Here is a 17,500-nt window from a genome sequence, read left to right on the forward strand (position 1 = left end):
GGAGCTCACATCGGATCAGGAAAAACTCCCCCCAAAAATAGAGAAAACCCTTTCATGGGGAAAAAAAGAAGAAACCTTCAGCAGAGCAACAGAGGATGATCCCTCTCCCCGAATGGACAGAAGCAATAGATGTCAAGTGACCAGAATGACCAACGTAACAGAGTTACAGCACATTCAATGAATATGACAGAAATTATTCATATAATGAGTAGTAGGCATGGACTACGATACAGGCACATCCACGATTCCTGTCAGCAGAAGGAGGTAGAGAGGAGGGACATCAGCAGGGCCGCCATGGCAGGAGGTAGGAGGCAGACAAACAATTCACTCCTTAATGTCAACCTATTTAAAAGAAGTCTTGCATTCAAAATATTACTGTAGTAAAAGTACAAAAGTATTGGCATCAGAATATACTTAAAGCAACAAAAGTAAAAGTACTCATTAAGCAGAATGGTCCGTTTAGAAACATTGTATATAATTTAATTAGATTATTAAAACAATACTTTAGTGTTGCAGCTGGTAAAGGTGGCATTATAAGTAACGAGTAGTAATATCTAAGATATGTAGTAAAGCAAAAAGTTCAATATTATCCTCTGAATTCTAGCATAGTAGAAGTATAAAGTAGCCAAAAATGGAAATACTGCATTAAATTACAAGTACTTAGGTACTGTAGTTGAGTAAATGTACTCGTTCACGTTCCAGCCGTGTTATTGTTATTATCATTGAATCATTGAGTTTCTGCTCATGGAAAATATCGTCTTGGTGTTTTTATTTGCAGACGGCGATCGGCGCCAACGGCTCCACCATTCTCTCGATTCCTTTTGAGTTTCGCCAAGTGTCCTGGAGGTAAACACAGATACTCCTGTTTTATTTTGGAACCAATTCGAGGTTATGATTGAGGGTTTAAACCCATTGGCGGATCATTGAACCCAACGAGCAAAGAAAAGAATGGAATCAGATATTGGACGTTTGTTATTTACTTCATGGGCCTGTGACCATTTTGATAGTTCATTCATTGGTTTAAGCCCCAAAAACGAAAGGAAAAAAACTGAAATTGCATGTCTTTCAGACTTAAAAGCCGTTTTTCCTTTTGTCAGAATACTTTTTTTGTCTTTTTTTGAGAGAACCAAATTCAAACATGGTCCATTCATTATGATAATTTATAGATCTACTAACTTTTTGAGATGATTTCTTCTTCTTCTTCTTCTTCTTCTTCTTCTTCAGCATCGGAGGATATGGAACTTATCAGAATGTCATTACACTAGCAAGTAAGTCACAACATGATCGTTTCAATTCGCAAAAATCTGAAGAGCCAATTAAACTATCCGGCCAACGCTCGCTATATAATGTCGGTTTGAGCGATTACTTTATTTATGAGTCCAAGAACCATCAAGAAGTTAAAACTAAAAGCCCTTCAGTCCGGCATGACAATCTGTGTCTTCATGAAGCATTTTGTTTTGGTAAATATTCCTTTGATTGTTTCTCTGTCCAGATATCTTCAGACTCTTCAATCCCGGACTGCTCGGCCCGTCGCTCGCGACGACTTTCCACGGTCGGCCGACGACCGTCAACGAGACCGGCTTCAACTTCGCCGTCACCGGCCACAACACGCTGTGAGCGCTTAGCTGTCTGTAGTGTTTGTTTCTTCTGCTGAAACTCAGCTGTGAGCGGCGTGGTTAGATGTGTAGAAATGTGTTAAATAACCAAATAATGCAATGTAATGTCAAAATGTACAATAAAATTAGGACTTTTTTGATCCCCAGATGGGAAAATATACAGATATATGCAGACAGCGTACATGAGACTAGTAAATAATTAAATAAAATATATAATAAAAACATAATTTTCATCATGCAACTGTAGGAAACACTGAGTGTCTTCTTTAAGTTCAAAGATCCAAATGATTTGAAGATGACGTTTTTTCTGCAGAAACGTCTCCGATCAGATCAGACACATGATCGACGCGTTCAAGTCCTATCCGGTAAGTCTCGTTGCTCGCCTCTAGTCTCTCTAACGATCTCAGTTCTCTTCCTGCTGCGACGTTCAGCACCTCACATCCTCTCCTTCAGGGTCTGAACTTCGAGGAGGACTGGAAGGTCGTGACGATGCTGATCGGCATGAACGACATCTGCGACTACTGTAAAGACAAAGTGAGAGATCCGTCCTCTGAAAAGGTCTGGACTTGTTGTGCTGCTCAGCTGGATGTGATTGTTTGTGGTTCCAGGTCCAACCACACTCACCGGTGATGCAGAGTGTGTCAAACTTATAAACGGGGAGGGCGGAGAAAACATTGCTTTCTAGCTTGGTTTTAACTTGAACTCTTTAAGGGCAAGGGCCTGCGCAAAAAAAGTCAAAAAGAATCTACGTTTCCGCCACGTGATTCAGACCAGCTCTTCAAAAACACATGTTGGTAGAATTAAAATTACCTCACGACATCCAAAATGACTGACTTCCTGTTCTTCAAGTTGAGAGCAATGATCCCACCAAATTTCACAAACATCAAAAGATCCTTTGGGCCAAACTATGGTGAGTTTTTGGAGCGTCCAAGGCTCCATAAAGATGCGGTTTGCACAATAGAATAATTGTAATCTCTACAAAAACAATGGTTCCTGATCTGGCTGTGGTCATGAAAGTAATGAATCATTTGTGCCGGCGCTCCAAAAACAAATTAATTCTTCTTCGGCCTCGTGCTTCACCCATCCACCAAGTTTCATGGCATTTCTCCACAATGACGAGCACACAAACGAACAAAGAAAACCCCAAAACACATAACCTTCTATTTCGGGTATATAGCAGTGGAAAGTATTTGGGATATATTAGGCCTATAGATGGAGAACCAAAGGGCACGGCGACCTTCATCAAGGTCAGAAATCCTTTTTGTGTCCACCCCATGGTTCTGATCCGAGGTGAAACCCTTCCACCAAGTTTCATGATAATCGGACCAGTAGTTTCTCCAGAATCCTGCTGACTGGCAACATTCCCTCCAAAGACTTTTAAAGATATATCTTTTTAAAAAAAGAGGAAGAATAACGCCAAAGCCCTCGTCTTCCCTCTCCACAGACGCTGTTCTCTCCCGACGGCTTCATTCAGCACCTGACCGAAGCTCTGGACATGATGATGAAGGAGGTAAGACTCCGCTCTAGTGTCTGACCTCACACATATTAGCCGTCCAAAATGATCACGATCCTTTACGGATCGTCTTTTTTACCCTCAAACTCTGTGAACTCAAAGTGTTCTTATTTTAGATTGTTTTCCTTTAGGTCAGAAAACTTTGTCGTACGAACTAGTTATGAGCACAAAGCTCGTGGTGGAAGAAGTCCTCAGAACAAGTACCTAAAGTGACTGTGAGGAACTTCTACCTGGTCCTGAACCAGTCTCAGTGTAGTCCTGGTCCTCTGTAGACCTCAGTGTAGTCCTGGTCCTCTATAGACCTCCATCAGTAAACAGACCACCAGAGAGAAGATGGTCTGGTTCTATAAAGTTCTTCTTAAAGCTCCTCATCAGAGCTACCGGGTCAGATTCTGGTGAAACCAGATGACATCATGCAGGTTCACCAGTACCTCCTTAAGGTCAGACTCCAGCAGAGACCAATCCACCATGGACAGACTCAAGTCCAGCAGAGACCAGTCCACCGTGGACATACCCAGATCAGACCCGGCTCCAGTAGAATGAGAGGTTTTCTAAAGGTACCCTGGTGCTCAGACACTACCACTTTAGTCCACAGGGGGCGCCAGAACCAACACAACATGACACTTCCTTGTTGTAAAGTACAAGTTCCTCAAAAGTGTACTTCAGACTTTGTCTCTCTACTTCCAGTCCTCTAATGAAGACTTGAAAGACCAGTGAAGATATTCAGCCCGTCCCCACAGGCCCGTGGCTAAAAATAGAAAGAAAAAGAAAAGGCAGGGCTCCACTTACAAGCCCAATTACTAACAAGGAACTATTACGGCGGTTTCATTGAGTGAAAACACTGCTGTCTGGGAACCGTGTTGTGGAGCCTCTCTTGTTTAAAGTCATCACCTGAATGTGTTGGTATATGAATTAATGTTCCTCCGTTCTGCTGTTCTGGGAACAGTTTGTCCTCGATGCTGAACCTGTGAAGAACGAGGAAAGAGGACGAGCAGACGTTAAATAACCTAAAACACTTCCCCTGGTTTCAGATCCCGAGGACCATCGTGAACGCGGTGCAGATTCTCCCCATGAAGCCGCTTAGAGACGTCCGGAGGCCGACGCTCGGCTGTCAGCTGCAAAAGTTACCTGTTGTTCCACCTGTTGTTTCACTTGAACCTATGCAGTGGAACTGCAGGAGACAATCTTTACAAACAAATTATGTTAAAAAGAAAGTAGTGGAGTGATTATCGGTTAATTTGATAACCTGATAATCCCACATAGTGATAATCTGTTAATAACCTGTTAATAACCTGATTGGAAATCTGATTATAGCCTGTTAATAACCTGATAATAAAGCTGATAATAACCTGTTAATAACCTGATAATAATCTGATAATCTGCTCCCAGGAGCTTCTGCTCGTGCCTCGTTCAGCCTGAAGAAGACTCCCCCGAGCTGCAGGAGTTGGTTGAGATCAACACTGAGTTCCAGGTGAGTGAATGAAAGATAATAAAAAGATAACCAGACGGTTTATTCTGGACACTCGACCCACGACGGTGATGTCGTGCAGCCGGGCAGTAAAAGTCTGAGTCACGCCTCTCCTGGTTGTTCCAGAGGAGATTAGAGGAGCTTCTGCGCGGCCAGCGCTATGTCAGAGAGGACTTTGCTGTGGTTCTGCAGCCGTATCTAGAGAAGGCCGGACTTCCTCTGCTTCCTGTGAGTCTCACGCCACCGACACCTCCACGATTTACAACTCATCATAATTTATTAGTGCTTCTCTTTGTGCTCCAGGACGGGATGATCGACTTGAGCTTTTTCACGGCAGATTGTTTCCACTTCACTGTTAAGGGCCACGAGGAGCTGGCGAAGGCGCTGTGGAACAACATGGTGGACTGTTTATGACTATTAAATATGGGTTTGATTACAAAGGTTTGCTTGGGATAAGATTCCTTGTAGGGTCACCAGAAATACAGATTAATTTTATTTAATTATTTAATGTGTTCAATTTATTTAATGTATTCAATATATGTATTAAATGTATTGAATTCATTACATGTATTTAATATATTTAACTTACCTTTATTTATCCGGAATAATCCCATTGAGATTTTTAATCTCTTCTACAAGGTTCTAGTAAAGTTGGCAGCGTAAACATTTTGACCACAAAAAAAACAGTCAAAAGTGAAAAACAACATAAAAACATATACAAGTCACATAAAAACAAATGAGCAGTGCTACAATAATCCTGTTTTTTTTTATCTTGCATGATAAATAATCTACATATAATCTATGTGTATGAATATTTTTGAGAAAAATAGGGACTTAAATTGGGTTTGAAATGTATCAAATATTCAGTGTTAATGCATTTAGAGCTAAAAACATCAGAATTAAACACACTTCTCTTCAGTTCCAGCCGGTGGGAGAGAAAGTGATGATCAAGACGTTTTCTGAGCCGGTGGAACTCATCTGCCCCACAAAGGTACAGATCATGTGGGAGGTCTTCAGCTCGTGTTCTTGGAGCTCATAACATCCTCCTCCTCCTCCTCCTCCTCTTCCTCCTCCTCCAGGAGCACCCTTACATCTACACCCGGCCACAGGTGGAGTCGTGTGCACCGACGCGGCGGGGTCTCTCCGTGGCGCTGATGGCTCTGCTCTCCGTGGTGACCCGTCTGTAGTCCAGCATGGAGGAGCCAGTCCTGGGTTTGAATCCCTGTCAGAGCCTCCAGCCCAACTCTGACTCGTGTTGTTATCGACACGTTGACCAATAACTGTGTTTTTGTTTGTGCATTAGTTGCGTCTCTATGATGAGATACAATAAAAAACGTTTCTGACATTTCATTAAATGCAGTGGCGGGCTGTGCATTTTCTACCTAGGCCTTCAGTGCCGTATAGTCTACATCAGGGGCAGACAGGGTGAAAAAAGGGTCCCGGGAGCTGCCCACTGCACAGTTCATGATCATGTGTCGACAGCAGACACTCACTCAGCTATACGGACGATTTTTTTGCACTATTACGGGCATGGAGGAAGGTCACACGGTGTAAGGGGGCCGACCTGCGGAGCTATTTTAAGCGCTTTGCCAAAGGAAAAAAAGGGAAAGGAGACAGCGGACACTCCCGTTGAGCAATGCGCAATTACGCAGCGTTTCTTGGTCGGATGCCTCCAACCTCGCCTCGGCGATGTTGTGCGTCCTGACTGACCCACTTGACCAGCCCAACCCCGATGGCCTACCGTATCCCCTATGGCCAGCCAACTTCTGGTCCACATCTACAATAACCAGTCACATTTAGTTAACATGACAAAACAATCCATGATAAAAACAGCACCATAGACACATTAACACAACGCTACTGCAGAAAAACTCAAAAGCACTTCACTCACCAGATGTTGTTCACTTAAAGACAAAGTCCATCTGCCGCTCTTTGTTAACAAACAGTTCAGCAACGCGGTTGTACAGTTTATCGGTGCGCTTCAGTTCCAGTAACAGATGGGCACGTCAAAGAATACACCCAGCTTTTCAAACTAAAGATCTGATTTGTTGAAGTCTATGACAATCAATGACAACGTCCACTCTCCGTGTACTTTAATCTGCAAAAGCCAGTTTAAACTGTTTTGCTGACATAGAGACACAGGAGGAGAAAATCTGATTGGATGAAAGCTTCTCCTTCGAACCAGCTGCACTGAAAGCAGCGCTGCAGGCTGGAAGGAGAGGAACAGAGGAAGACAGGAGCGGTGCAATGATTAAATAAGCTAATAAGGAAAAATAATTATAATACATGTTGTGTATTTGTGAAAAAAAATGTAATTATAAAATAGCTATAGCAAAATCACAAAGCTATTTCATAGCTTTGTGATTCTGTTTAGGCCAGCAGAGAAGGCTTAGCTGGCCCTGATGGCCCACCACTGATTAAATGTCTAAAGAATTCAACCCTGTGACTCACAAATATGTCAACCAAGTAAAATAAACACATTCATGTATAAGTACACTGTATACATCAATGTATGTTTAAAGACACACAGGCACTGTAGGCATCAATGTATGTTTAAAACCTAACATGTACAAGTACATACTGTACATCAATGTATGTTAAAACCTCACATGTACACACTGTATACATCCATGTAAACACACACGTAAACACTTCATCATGTCAACATTTTGTTGCTAAATGTTTGTACTTTTAGTAAAGTCATATTTTGAATGCATGGGATTTACTTGTAACAGAGTATTGCTTTGAGTACTTTTAGTACATTTTGTTGCTAATACTCCTGTACTTTTACTGAAATAATATTTTACATGCAGTATTTTTACACTGTGATACTAATACTTTCACCAAAGTGTACCTACCTCTTCCACTATTTCTTCATGAGTACTTAACCTTTTAATACTTTAAATACCTTTTGTTGCTTATACTGCTGTACTTTTACTAAACTAATATTTTTGATGCATGGCTTTTACTTGTATCAGAGTATTTTTACACTCTTATACTGCTAGTTTTATTGATGTAAAAGAGCATAGTACTTACTTCCGTCACCACTGCTGACAGCACTCTACTTGTACTTTTACTTGAGTAATATTTTTGTGTGCATCGCATGTACATGTTTTTTACACAGAGGTATTGATATTTTTATCAAATTTTAATATTTACTATAATTTGTATTTTATAACCTAAATCCCAGGGCTGCAGTACCCCCGCATGGCCGCGCAGGGAGGGGGCAGCAGAGTCACTGTTTACAGGCAGACCAGCAGCTGGCTGCACGAGCTCTCTAGCTGGTCGCGTGCACACAGACGGCGAGGCGGTCGCGTGGGTTTAGTTTTTATATCGAGAAAGAACGAAGTGACAGGAAAAGACGCAGGTGAAGCAGCTGTGGGCGCGCGCCGTGTACCCGGCGACCGAGCACGAGACTTGTTGACGAGTAAAACCACCGATCCGCGCGGTAAACAACAGTTTAGCTCGCGGATAGCAACTAGCAGGCTCGCGAGGAGGTCCGAGCAGCGCCTCCCTCCCCCCTGCCCGAAAAAAGTTGTTCGGTCGTGGATGAGTTCTCCGGCGGGTTGAGAGCGCGAGGACCAGAGACCCACACCGTAGCGAAGCGCGCGGCAGGAATGGCCACGCAAGTCGGCTCGTCTCTGACAGCCGGGGAGGAGCACCAGGGGCCTCGGGAGCCGCCGCAGCCGGCGGACGGGCCCGACTCCGGGGCTGAGAGCAGCAGCGGCGGCGGCGGCGCGAGCCCCGCGGAGGAGGACCCCCACGCCGCCGACGTGAAGCTCGAGGCGGCGGCGAGCGTCATGGAGGCGCCGCCGCCCAAAGTCAACCCGTGGACGAAGAGGACGACGGGCCGGGTGCCGGTCAACAACAACAACATAATCCACAACAACTCCCAGGGCTTCCAGGAGAAAGGCGAGTGTCGTGTATTTGATCTTTTTGTGTATTTAACGTTCTAAACGTGACGCTCCGTGGTGCTCCTCCAGCACGCTGCGTGCACCGCGGCTTCTGGTTGTTGTTGCACGGAAATCCACTTTTATTTTTAAAACTCATCTGGGCTATTTGTTGCGGGTTTGAAATAAGTGTTTGTTTTTCCTAAACTGGGACGTCAAGAGGACTCGCTGGGGGTCACATGTGCACCGTCCCCCACCTGTGTTCGGGTTGCTGGAACACCACGTGTTGCTCCGCTCCTCTTCCTACCTGTAACTTCTGCCTCCTAAAGCTCAGCCCCCTGCTGTAATGTCGGCTACATGCACCACGTGTGAGTGTGTGTGTGTGTGTGTGTGTGGGGGGGGGCGGGCTGCAGAGCCATCTGGGCCTCAGTCGGCCTCCTGCAGGCGCTGTCTCGGTGTATGAGACATCATGAAGCTAAGTGGCTAGCTGCTGCTGCTGCTGCTGCAAAGACACGTTTTCATGTCCAATGGCCGGGCGGCCTGCAGTTCCTCCCACCGGTCTCCTGCTCCCCACTGGCACCAGTGGTACTTTCAGAGAGCCACCAGTGGCACCAATGAAAGGGTTGGCTGGCCAGCTGGACGACTTGTAGCAATGTTGTGGCTGTAAAACTTCTGATTTGGATTAATCTAAATTAGTGTAGTTTTTTTAATCATTAATTGTAGGAAGTTCCCAGAGCCCAAATGTCCTGCTGACAAATGTTGTCTCACACACACGTTTAAAATTATATGGAATACAGAAAACCAGTGGGGTAGCCAGTACATATTACTTTAATCAGCAATTGGTCATAAACATCATTTAAGTTGGTCCTGTTGCATTGTGGGAGATGTAGGATCCAGTGTTCTTCTCCTTCGATATTAACCCTTTCACTTATTTTTTAAATCACTTTCTTACGTCGCCTCGAACTTAATGGAAGTTTAGTATAAGATGGAGTCCCCCTTTTAAATTGTTTGTTTTCTCTATCATATATATATATATCAAAATGTATAGAAACTTTGCATCTGTAGAAAAAAAGTGTAATTTGTCAAACAAAACAGATTTAAACACACACACTCATAGAATGAGACAACTACCCATGAGATCCCAGAAAAAACTTATTGATTAGACCCGTCAAACTTTGAGTTGGTGAAAGTGAGTCCGAACAGAGCGTCCAACGGGGGGGGGGGGGGGCTATATTGGACTCTGATGGAGCACAGGCATCGTTTTACAAGTGTAACTGTACAGAGGCTCAGACCCCTCCCTCCCCCTCTTATCACCCATAACCATCCTCTGCAGAGCGATAGGCACTCCCAGCATGCAGCGGGCCGTCACCCTGGGGGAGGGAGGATACTTGCTCAAACCGTGCTGACAGAAGCTGTAGATGACGCTCAGCTCAGTGTTGAGCTGCCTGCTTGCTGCCGGTCGTTTAATTGTGTTTTTAATAAAGTGATTAAAAAAACTAAACTGCTGTCACGCTGTCGCTTCTTCGTTCTGTATCTGCAGATCAACAGAACACGCTGAAAGTCGTGCGTGCCAGCAAACCCAGGATGAGAAAATCCAGCAAGGTAAAAAAAAAAGTTCTTTCCTTTTTTTGATTTTAAGGGAAAGTTTCTGTGTTTTTATCAAAAGCAAAAAGGTGTCCGAATGCTGCAGACAACGGGTTTAAGTCCATGAATGCAACACACACACACACACACGTGTGGCCTTTATGGTTGACGTGTGTTTTTGAGTCTCAGTGTGTTTATTCCAGCTCCGTCTCTTCTGCTGGGATGTGAACTGAACATCTGCTGGTTGCCAAACATTTGCTGCTTTAAGTCAAACGTTCTGTTTGCCTTTCCAACTTTTTTTTCCCACCAGTGTTTTAAAAATAAATAAATTCGAAGCTCCGAGTTTTAAACGTCTGAATATGAACAAATTCAGAATGTTAATACGATGGTTTTGAAACGGGAACATTTTTAACGGAGCGGCTCTTTATTGCGACTTTATTGACGTTAACTTTCAGACAGGAAGTGGATTTTTGCAGGAATCATTATTTGCTGCCCCAGAATGCAACTTTTTGTTGTTGGGTTTTTCTCTCAAAATTTTCTTGGTCAAAGTCATGTGTCTGAGGTTTGCAGGATGTTTCAATAATAATACCAGAATATTAACACTGTTGCATTTTTGATAACGTTATTTAACGTGTTCCCTGAGACCAAATGCTTTACGTGTGAAACATAAACTTAATTTTAACTGATTTTTGTTTAGTTTTAAATATTAAATACAGCTCGCTCACCTGTAGAAAGTTAAGATCACATCGAGCCAAAATAATTTTGTTGAGATTGAATTAATGATCACTCAGTCCTCCGTTCTGGGGAGTTTTGTACAAAATGTTGTTTAATTTCACTGTAAATTGTGATTTTTAACTCATGACATGTCGTCAGTATGAGTTTAAGATCATTATAAATAATTTTCTCTTTATTGTAGATTTATTTATATATTTGAGACTCAAAGCAGAAAGTCTGAGTTAAGTTTGGATAACTGGGATGCAAACACAAGTATTTAAAATAGGAAGAAATACGCCTCTGCAAATGTTTGAGGAAGGAAACTAATTCAACACTTTAGTCGCAGCTCATGTTTGTTTTGGTGAGAAACTCTGAGGCTCTGTTTGTTTTACAGGAAATGGTCGTCTAATCATTTTAAAAAAGCATGAAAAGGCCTTTACACAATATTGTGTCTCAGGCTTTTATTGTGAAAATAAGAAGAGAAGGCGTAATAATGTCTGAGTTTTATATAAATATAAAATTACATTGTTTTGCTCAATTTCATTGGTATATTTCATATGTTTTAGTTTAAATTAAAGATTAGACCTATTTTTCTCCCAACATATATTTAAAAGAGATATTACTGAGAATGCAACACAAGACTGTTTATTGGAGCTGTTTTCCTTTTCTACCAGAAGGCACCTGACGCCTCCGCCTCACAGTGGTGTTAATCAGAGTTAAAATAATCCGAGTTCAGGTGATTTGGGTTTCCTGATTGTTGTTTAATGTTTTTTTTTTTTCTTCCTTCTTGTTTGCAGTCCGGTGACTTCAGTGACATCACAAACTGGCCCACACCTGGTGAACTGGCCAAAGAGGTACGTTCAACTTTAGCTTGAATAACTTTCCAGGTTATGTTGAAGTTATAAAAAATCACAGAAATCGAAACGAATTTGTTAATTTAGTCGCGCGCAATTGTTTAACCGCTGACCAGTTTGACCGACAGCTTCCTTTCCTGCGTCGAGGAGAGCCCGAAGAATGTTTTCTTTAGTCTGAAACAATTTGATGTAAAAATCGGAACGACAAAAAACATATTTTTGTCGTCACTTTTTAAGGTTGTGACGAGGAATCAAAGATATCTTTTCTTTTTCAGTCAATATCAGTCAGCTATGTCCACACGTTAATCATTTTAGTGCAGAGCAACCCGAAGCTTCACAAACTACTTTACTTGCTTCGCCCCTTTCTGGCTCCTCTACTTGCTCTACGTTTATTCACGTAATATTTTAATTTCCCTGTGACTCCTCCCATTGTTCTGATTATACTTTTATTTTAAGTTCTGGAGTTAAACAAGAGACTGATCTGTAGGAGTTATTTATTTTATTTGTTATTGAGCTAATTCAGTTGAATCTGCATCTCCAGCAGCAACAAAATGTCCTGAACAACAACGGGAGGAAGCCGGCCTCCTCGCGCAGAGACAAGGAGACGGCGACCACGAGGGACCGGACAGAGGGGAAGTCGGAGAGCAAGGAGAACCAGGAGGCGCAGCCCGACCCGCTGGGGGAGGAGCCCGGAGACGGGGACGGGTCCAAGGGGGGGCCGGACACCAAGAGTCTGAAGAAGAGGGGAGGCGAGGGTGAGGACTGCTTGATCCACAATGACGATCGGAAGCTTGAAGGATGCAGCTCTCCTGTAAAAGGGTTCTTCTGCAGATTGTTTTTCATATAATCTACTCTTTAAATATATATATATTTATATTACATGATCTGCTCTGATGAGCCTCGAGTGTTTGCACTTCTTCTGATTGGCTCTCCCTTTTTCTAAATTACATAAAAAATGAATACATAAAATTTGTTCCAGCAGTTTTGAAATCACTTTAAAGTATTTTTTTTGTACTTTGTTAACGTCTTTGGAACCAACTCTCCTGCTGTGTTTCCGCTGTGCGTCATCGCCAGGTAACAAGCGTAAGTGGGTTTCTCTGCCGATGGACGACGACAAGACGCCCGGCCGGGGTCCGGTCGCCACGGAGCCGCCCGGCAACTTGCCCGACCCCGCGTCGCCCAATCACGCGCTCCGTAGTAACCGGGCACCTGACAGCAGCAGGAGTAAGTGGCCACGCAGCAGGTTTTGTGTTCACGCCCCTTTCGGACTCTGTGGTTCATTTAGGAGAGAAAAAAATCTGTTCTTTTGAGATTGTAACATCTTACATTTTCTGAGATTGCAATCCAATTTACTGGAAAACAATTTTTTATTATTATTATAAACTCTTACATTTTCTAAAAAAAGTATAAAAAATTCGGAGGTAGCAATTACATTTATGTGATTTTTTTTTTTTTTTTTTTTTTTTTTTTTCTTTCTCACAGTGGGAAATCTATGAATTATTATTATTAATTATTTATGGTCATAAAGGAGCGTGAAAAGTGTGTCTTTGCTCACAATAAGAATACAACTTTAGGAGCAACCGGTCGATCCAACCATGAGAAGTTTTTCTTACAATTTAAATCTCAGAGTTTTTTATTGTTTGTTTGTCTCTCTGAATAGTTCCCTCCTTCCTCGGCTCTGCAAATGTATTAATTTTTCTTCCTGCAAGTCGCTTTACTTCGCCGTCGTTCACGGCCGAGAGGAAGCAAGAATATTAAAATCATATCACGTTCTGATGGTCACAAGGTCACAAAGAACGTAAATAAACACAAACGTTACCACTTTGTTCTGCAGGTTAATTCAAATGCACAAAGAAAAGCGCATATATATATATATATACACACTACCGATCAAAAGTTTTAGAACACCCCCATTTTTCCAGTTTTTATTGAAATTTAAGCAGTTCAAGTCCAGTGAATAACCTGAAATGGTACAAAGGTAAGCGGCAAACTGCCAGAGGTTAAACAAAAATCTTTAGGTTACCAAAAACTGAAAAATAATGTACATTTCAGAGTTATACAAAAAGGCCTTTTTCAGGGAACCGAAATCTAACCCATGAATCAAAATTTGAAATCTTGGGTTCATCAAGCAGGGTTTTTGTTCGCCGTCGAGTAGAAAGGATGGTTCCTCGGTGTGTTACACCAACTGTAAAACATGGGGGAGGAAGCGTGGTGGTCTGGGGCTCTTTTGCTGGATCCAGAGTCGGCGGTTCAGGGTGCCAGAGTGACTGGCACCCTGAACCAAAACGGCTACCACAGCATTTTGTAGCACCATGCAATACCCTCTGGTATACGCCTAGTTGGTCAGGGGCAGTGTTCCCTTTAAGCCGTGCGCGGCCGCGCAGGCCAGTCGAAGGGGCCGCGCAATAGATTTTTCAGACCGCGCACATTTTGCAGACCGCACAAACAATTTTTTTCCAGGGGTTAAAAATCTTTTTTGCGCCAGTGTGTGTTTCTGAGATAGGAGTGAGCCATCTTCACAATAATAAGATCTTTGATGTGACGTGTCGAGTCTTCTTGGCCAATCAGCGTCCCGTTTCTCGACATGCGGTCTCTGTACCTCTGCTAGCGCTCTGCCTCCGTTAGCATCCCCCACCCCCGCTGTCCTCCTCCGGGCGCCAGGAGCGAAGCTCGCCCAGAGCGCCACATGAGCTAGGGCCGGCGCTGTTTAGGCTACTCTTGGCGGGCCCTGCTCCAGCAGCTATAGGCTACCATGGTGAAAAGAAAGGCAGAGCAGGTGCCCCAGAAAAAGGTCTGCCTAATGTTCAAACATGAGTGGCTAGATGAAATAGTCCAAACTGAGACAGGTAGGATGAAACTTTCAGACATATTTAAATATGAAGTTATTAAATTGTTTATATAGGCTACCTTTAGGAAAAATGACACCATGTCAATTTAATAGGCCTATAATTATTGTTAAGCACTGCATTAGCATTTTTCTTTCAATGAAGTTCCACTTAAATGTTGTACCTGCTGAGAAATGACTAAACACCTTTTGATACTTTTAATTTTTTTATATATATCATTTTCAGTCATAACCAGTGAACCAGTCATAACCTCCCCTTATTGAAGTTCAACAAAGATCCTTTAAGTTCAACTAAACTGACTAGTAAAACACCATCATTCAAATGTTCCCAAAGTCCAGACATTATAAAGGATATTGAATAAATATCAACATTGTACACATATTGATGCATTTGCTGTCATCTCTTTGAATCCCCTATGGCTAACGCAGGCTTGTGGTCATTTTCGGCAGGTCGCGTGGTTGAGAATTGCTCACAGTGCTGAAATGTGCGCTCAGAAGAAGAAAAAAATTAGAGGGAACATTGGTCACGGGTTCATCCTACAGCAAGATAATGACCCAAAACATTCCTCCAGGCTATGTCAGGGCTACCTTAGAAGAAACGAACAAGGCTGTAGGCTTCAAATCATGGAATGGCAGCACAGTCTCCGGACTTAAACCCCATGGAGCTGGTTTGGAATGAACTGGACAGAAGGGTGAAAGCAAAGCAACCTACAAGTGCACACATATGTGGGAACTTCTGTAACAGTGTTTGAAAGAACTTTCTGAACAGTATTTGATTTCCATTGTAGAAAGTGTCAAAAATGTAGATTACATTTTGTTAAACAAAACGATTCCATGATTTTCAGGTTGGAGACGAGAGTCTCGTGACTTCGTGGACGACGGCGTGCGGAGCGACGGTGGCAGCGTCCGCGGAGGAGTCCGAGGTCGAGGGAAAGGTCGCGGCCGTGGTAGAGGTCGCGGACGAGGTAACGTTTGAGTTTTTATACAGCAGATACGAGCAGCTGTAAAGTGCACGAGTCATGCTGACTACTTAGAAATGCAATGTTTGAGAATCTCTCCAGTTTTGATCTTTTTTGTTAAAACCGTTTCCTTCATATATTTCTTCTTCTCCCCCCAGGCCGCTACGAGTTCTCCCGGGACTCGACCGACGGCTCCGCTCGGGGCCCTGCTGAGTTCGGCGGCAACAACACGGTTTACTACTACGGCGACAGCATCAAAGCTCAGATGTACTCGGTGGACGAGAAGCTCCTCAAGGAATACATCAAGCGTCAGATGTGAGTGTTTGAGACATTTACTCTTCTCCACGAGACGGTAAACCGCCCAGCAACAGCAACAAGACTTTATAATGTTGTTTTTATCTTCTATTGAGACTCTTTTAGAGCTGCAGGGCTACAAAAGTGTATTGTCATTTCCATCATCTGCTGTGTTTAATTGCAAGGACACATGATCTTAGATTTTTTTTTTTAAGGTTATTTTTTTACATTTATTTTTATCTCAGCATCTTTCACGTTCAACGCAAAAGAATTTCACAATTCAACGTGACAAATGTTTCCTTTCACCCTTCGTATGTATTTTTGTTTTTTAGAGCCTTTACTACTAAACATATTTCCTCCATTTATCATACCAGAGGGAGTGAGTAAATAAAGTAATGTGAAAGCTTGTTCGGGTTCATCAGTATGATGGAAAAACAGTTACATTTTTTTTTTTTTAATCTTTTATTTCACTGGAATGATCCCATTGAGAGTTTTAATCTATTCAACAAGAAGAGTCCAAGAAAAGCAACACAAATAACAGAGCCAAAAGTAAAAAAACAATGCAAATAAAAAAGGCAACAAACCAGCAAATTGCATCAACCAGTGAGTCTGTTTTGTAAAATGTGGCCTTTATAAAGTAAAAAAAACATCTTTTTAATACAAACTGACGTGACGTGTGGAGAAAATCTGGGAAAAATGCTAAAATGACTTAAATATAATCTGACTTTCTTCCCCAGAAAGAAGAACTCATGCACAAATAAAACATGTACTCACTTATAGCAACAAATAGAAGCAGAATTAGTTTCTATTATAAAAACTTCTCTTTTTGTGTGTGTGGGGCTCCTCTGGGTGTTGTGCCTGCAGGGGGCACCGTTTACTCCTGATTGATGGCTCTGGCCTCATTTCAGAAGGGGGTGGGGGAGTGGCCTCCTAAATACTAAATATAGTCTGAGTGCTTCAGAGGGGATGGGAGAGTTTTATGCTGAGCGACGAAATGTGAGGAAAATAAAACAGTGTTTCATGGGGAGGAGAAGGGTGAGGGCCGTTCTTGTACTCTCGTCTTCTTGAGCGTTATTCAGGCTGCTCACTCAGCCAGTCATTCCTCCTGAAATAACGACAGCCTTGGGGGGTGGAGGGGGCAGCATCTGTGTGTGTCTTTAAGTGTGGATACTGAGAGCTTTCTTCCTCGACTTCGGTTTCTTTGTTCCTGTCACATCGTTTCCTTGTTTATTTTGTCTCACAGGAACATTTAGAAGAACTGCTGCACAACAAACCTGAGAAATATTATTATACAAAATACTGAAATGTATACCCGGAGCATCGAATGACATCACTGTCACTTGTGCTTTTTATTACATTTTAATTTTTATATGGAAATTAAAGAAAAAAGAGCAAAAAAACTAAATTCCAACATTCTCAACATCATTTACTTTAATGCACATAAAAAACCTAATAATTGTTGTATAAACTAGGAAAGTTAATATTATACTATGTTGCCAAATTTCACCTCACTTTTATATTCCCACTCATCTGTTATACATCTGTTATAGCTATTTCATTATGAAGTATCATTACTTAACCGTATTATTTATAGAGGTGGGAATCACCAGAGGTCCCACGATTCGATTTTATCACGATACTTGGGTCCCGATTCGATACTATCACGATATTGCTATATATATATATATATATATATATATATATATATATATATATATATATATATAGTATTGCGATTTATTAACTTTTTTTCCACCGCAAAT

At 42.3% G+C, this 17,500-nt stretch overlaps 2 protein-coding genes across 2 annotated transcripts in view; both read left to right on the plus strand.

The window, feature by feature from the left end:
• Positions 1-7,958: 7,958 nt before the first annotated feature.
• On the plus strand, positions 7,959-8,553 carry LOC306742320 (uncharacterized protein; the record flags this gene model as incomplete). The annotated part of the gene is made up of 1 exon (XM_079224676.1): positions 7,959-8,553. The coding sequence occupies exon 1, from the start codon at positions 8,215-8,217 to the stop codon at positions 8,551-8,553; it is 339 nt and encodes a 112-aa protein (XP_079080802.1). The 5' UTR covers positions 7,959-8,214.
• Positions 8,554-9,968: 1,415 nt separating this feature from the next.
• The window catches only part of LOC306733748 (la-related protein 1-like), a 27,191-nt gene continuing 19,659 nt past the window's right edge, over positions 9,969-17,500 (plus strand). The window contains exons 1-6 of the mRNA XM_079215042.1: positions 9,969-10,089; positions 11,583-11,639; positions 12,181-12,394; positions 12,714-12,863; positions 15,330-15,449; positions 15,602-15,758. Coding sequence (XP_079071168.1) covers positions 10,072-10,089; positions 11,583-11,639; positions 12,181-12,394; positions 12,714-12,863; positions 15,330-15,449; positions 15,602-15,758 — 716 coding nt within the window. The 5' untranslated portion in view covers positions 9,969-10,071. The remainder of the gene's footprint in view (positions 10,090-11,582; positions 11,640-12,180; positions 12,395-12,713; positions 12,864-15,329; positions 15,450-15,601; positions 15,759-17,500) is intronic.

Source organism: Taurulus bubalis (assembly GCF_910589615.1).
Source record: "Taurulus bubalis genome assembly, chromosome: 1".
Taxonomy (NCBI): Eukaryota; Metazoa; Chordata; class Actinopteri; order Perciformes; family Cottidae; genus Taurulus; species Taurulus bubalis.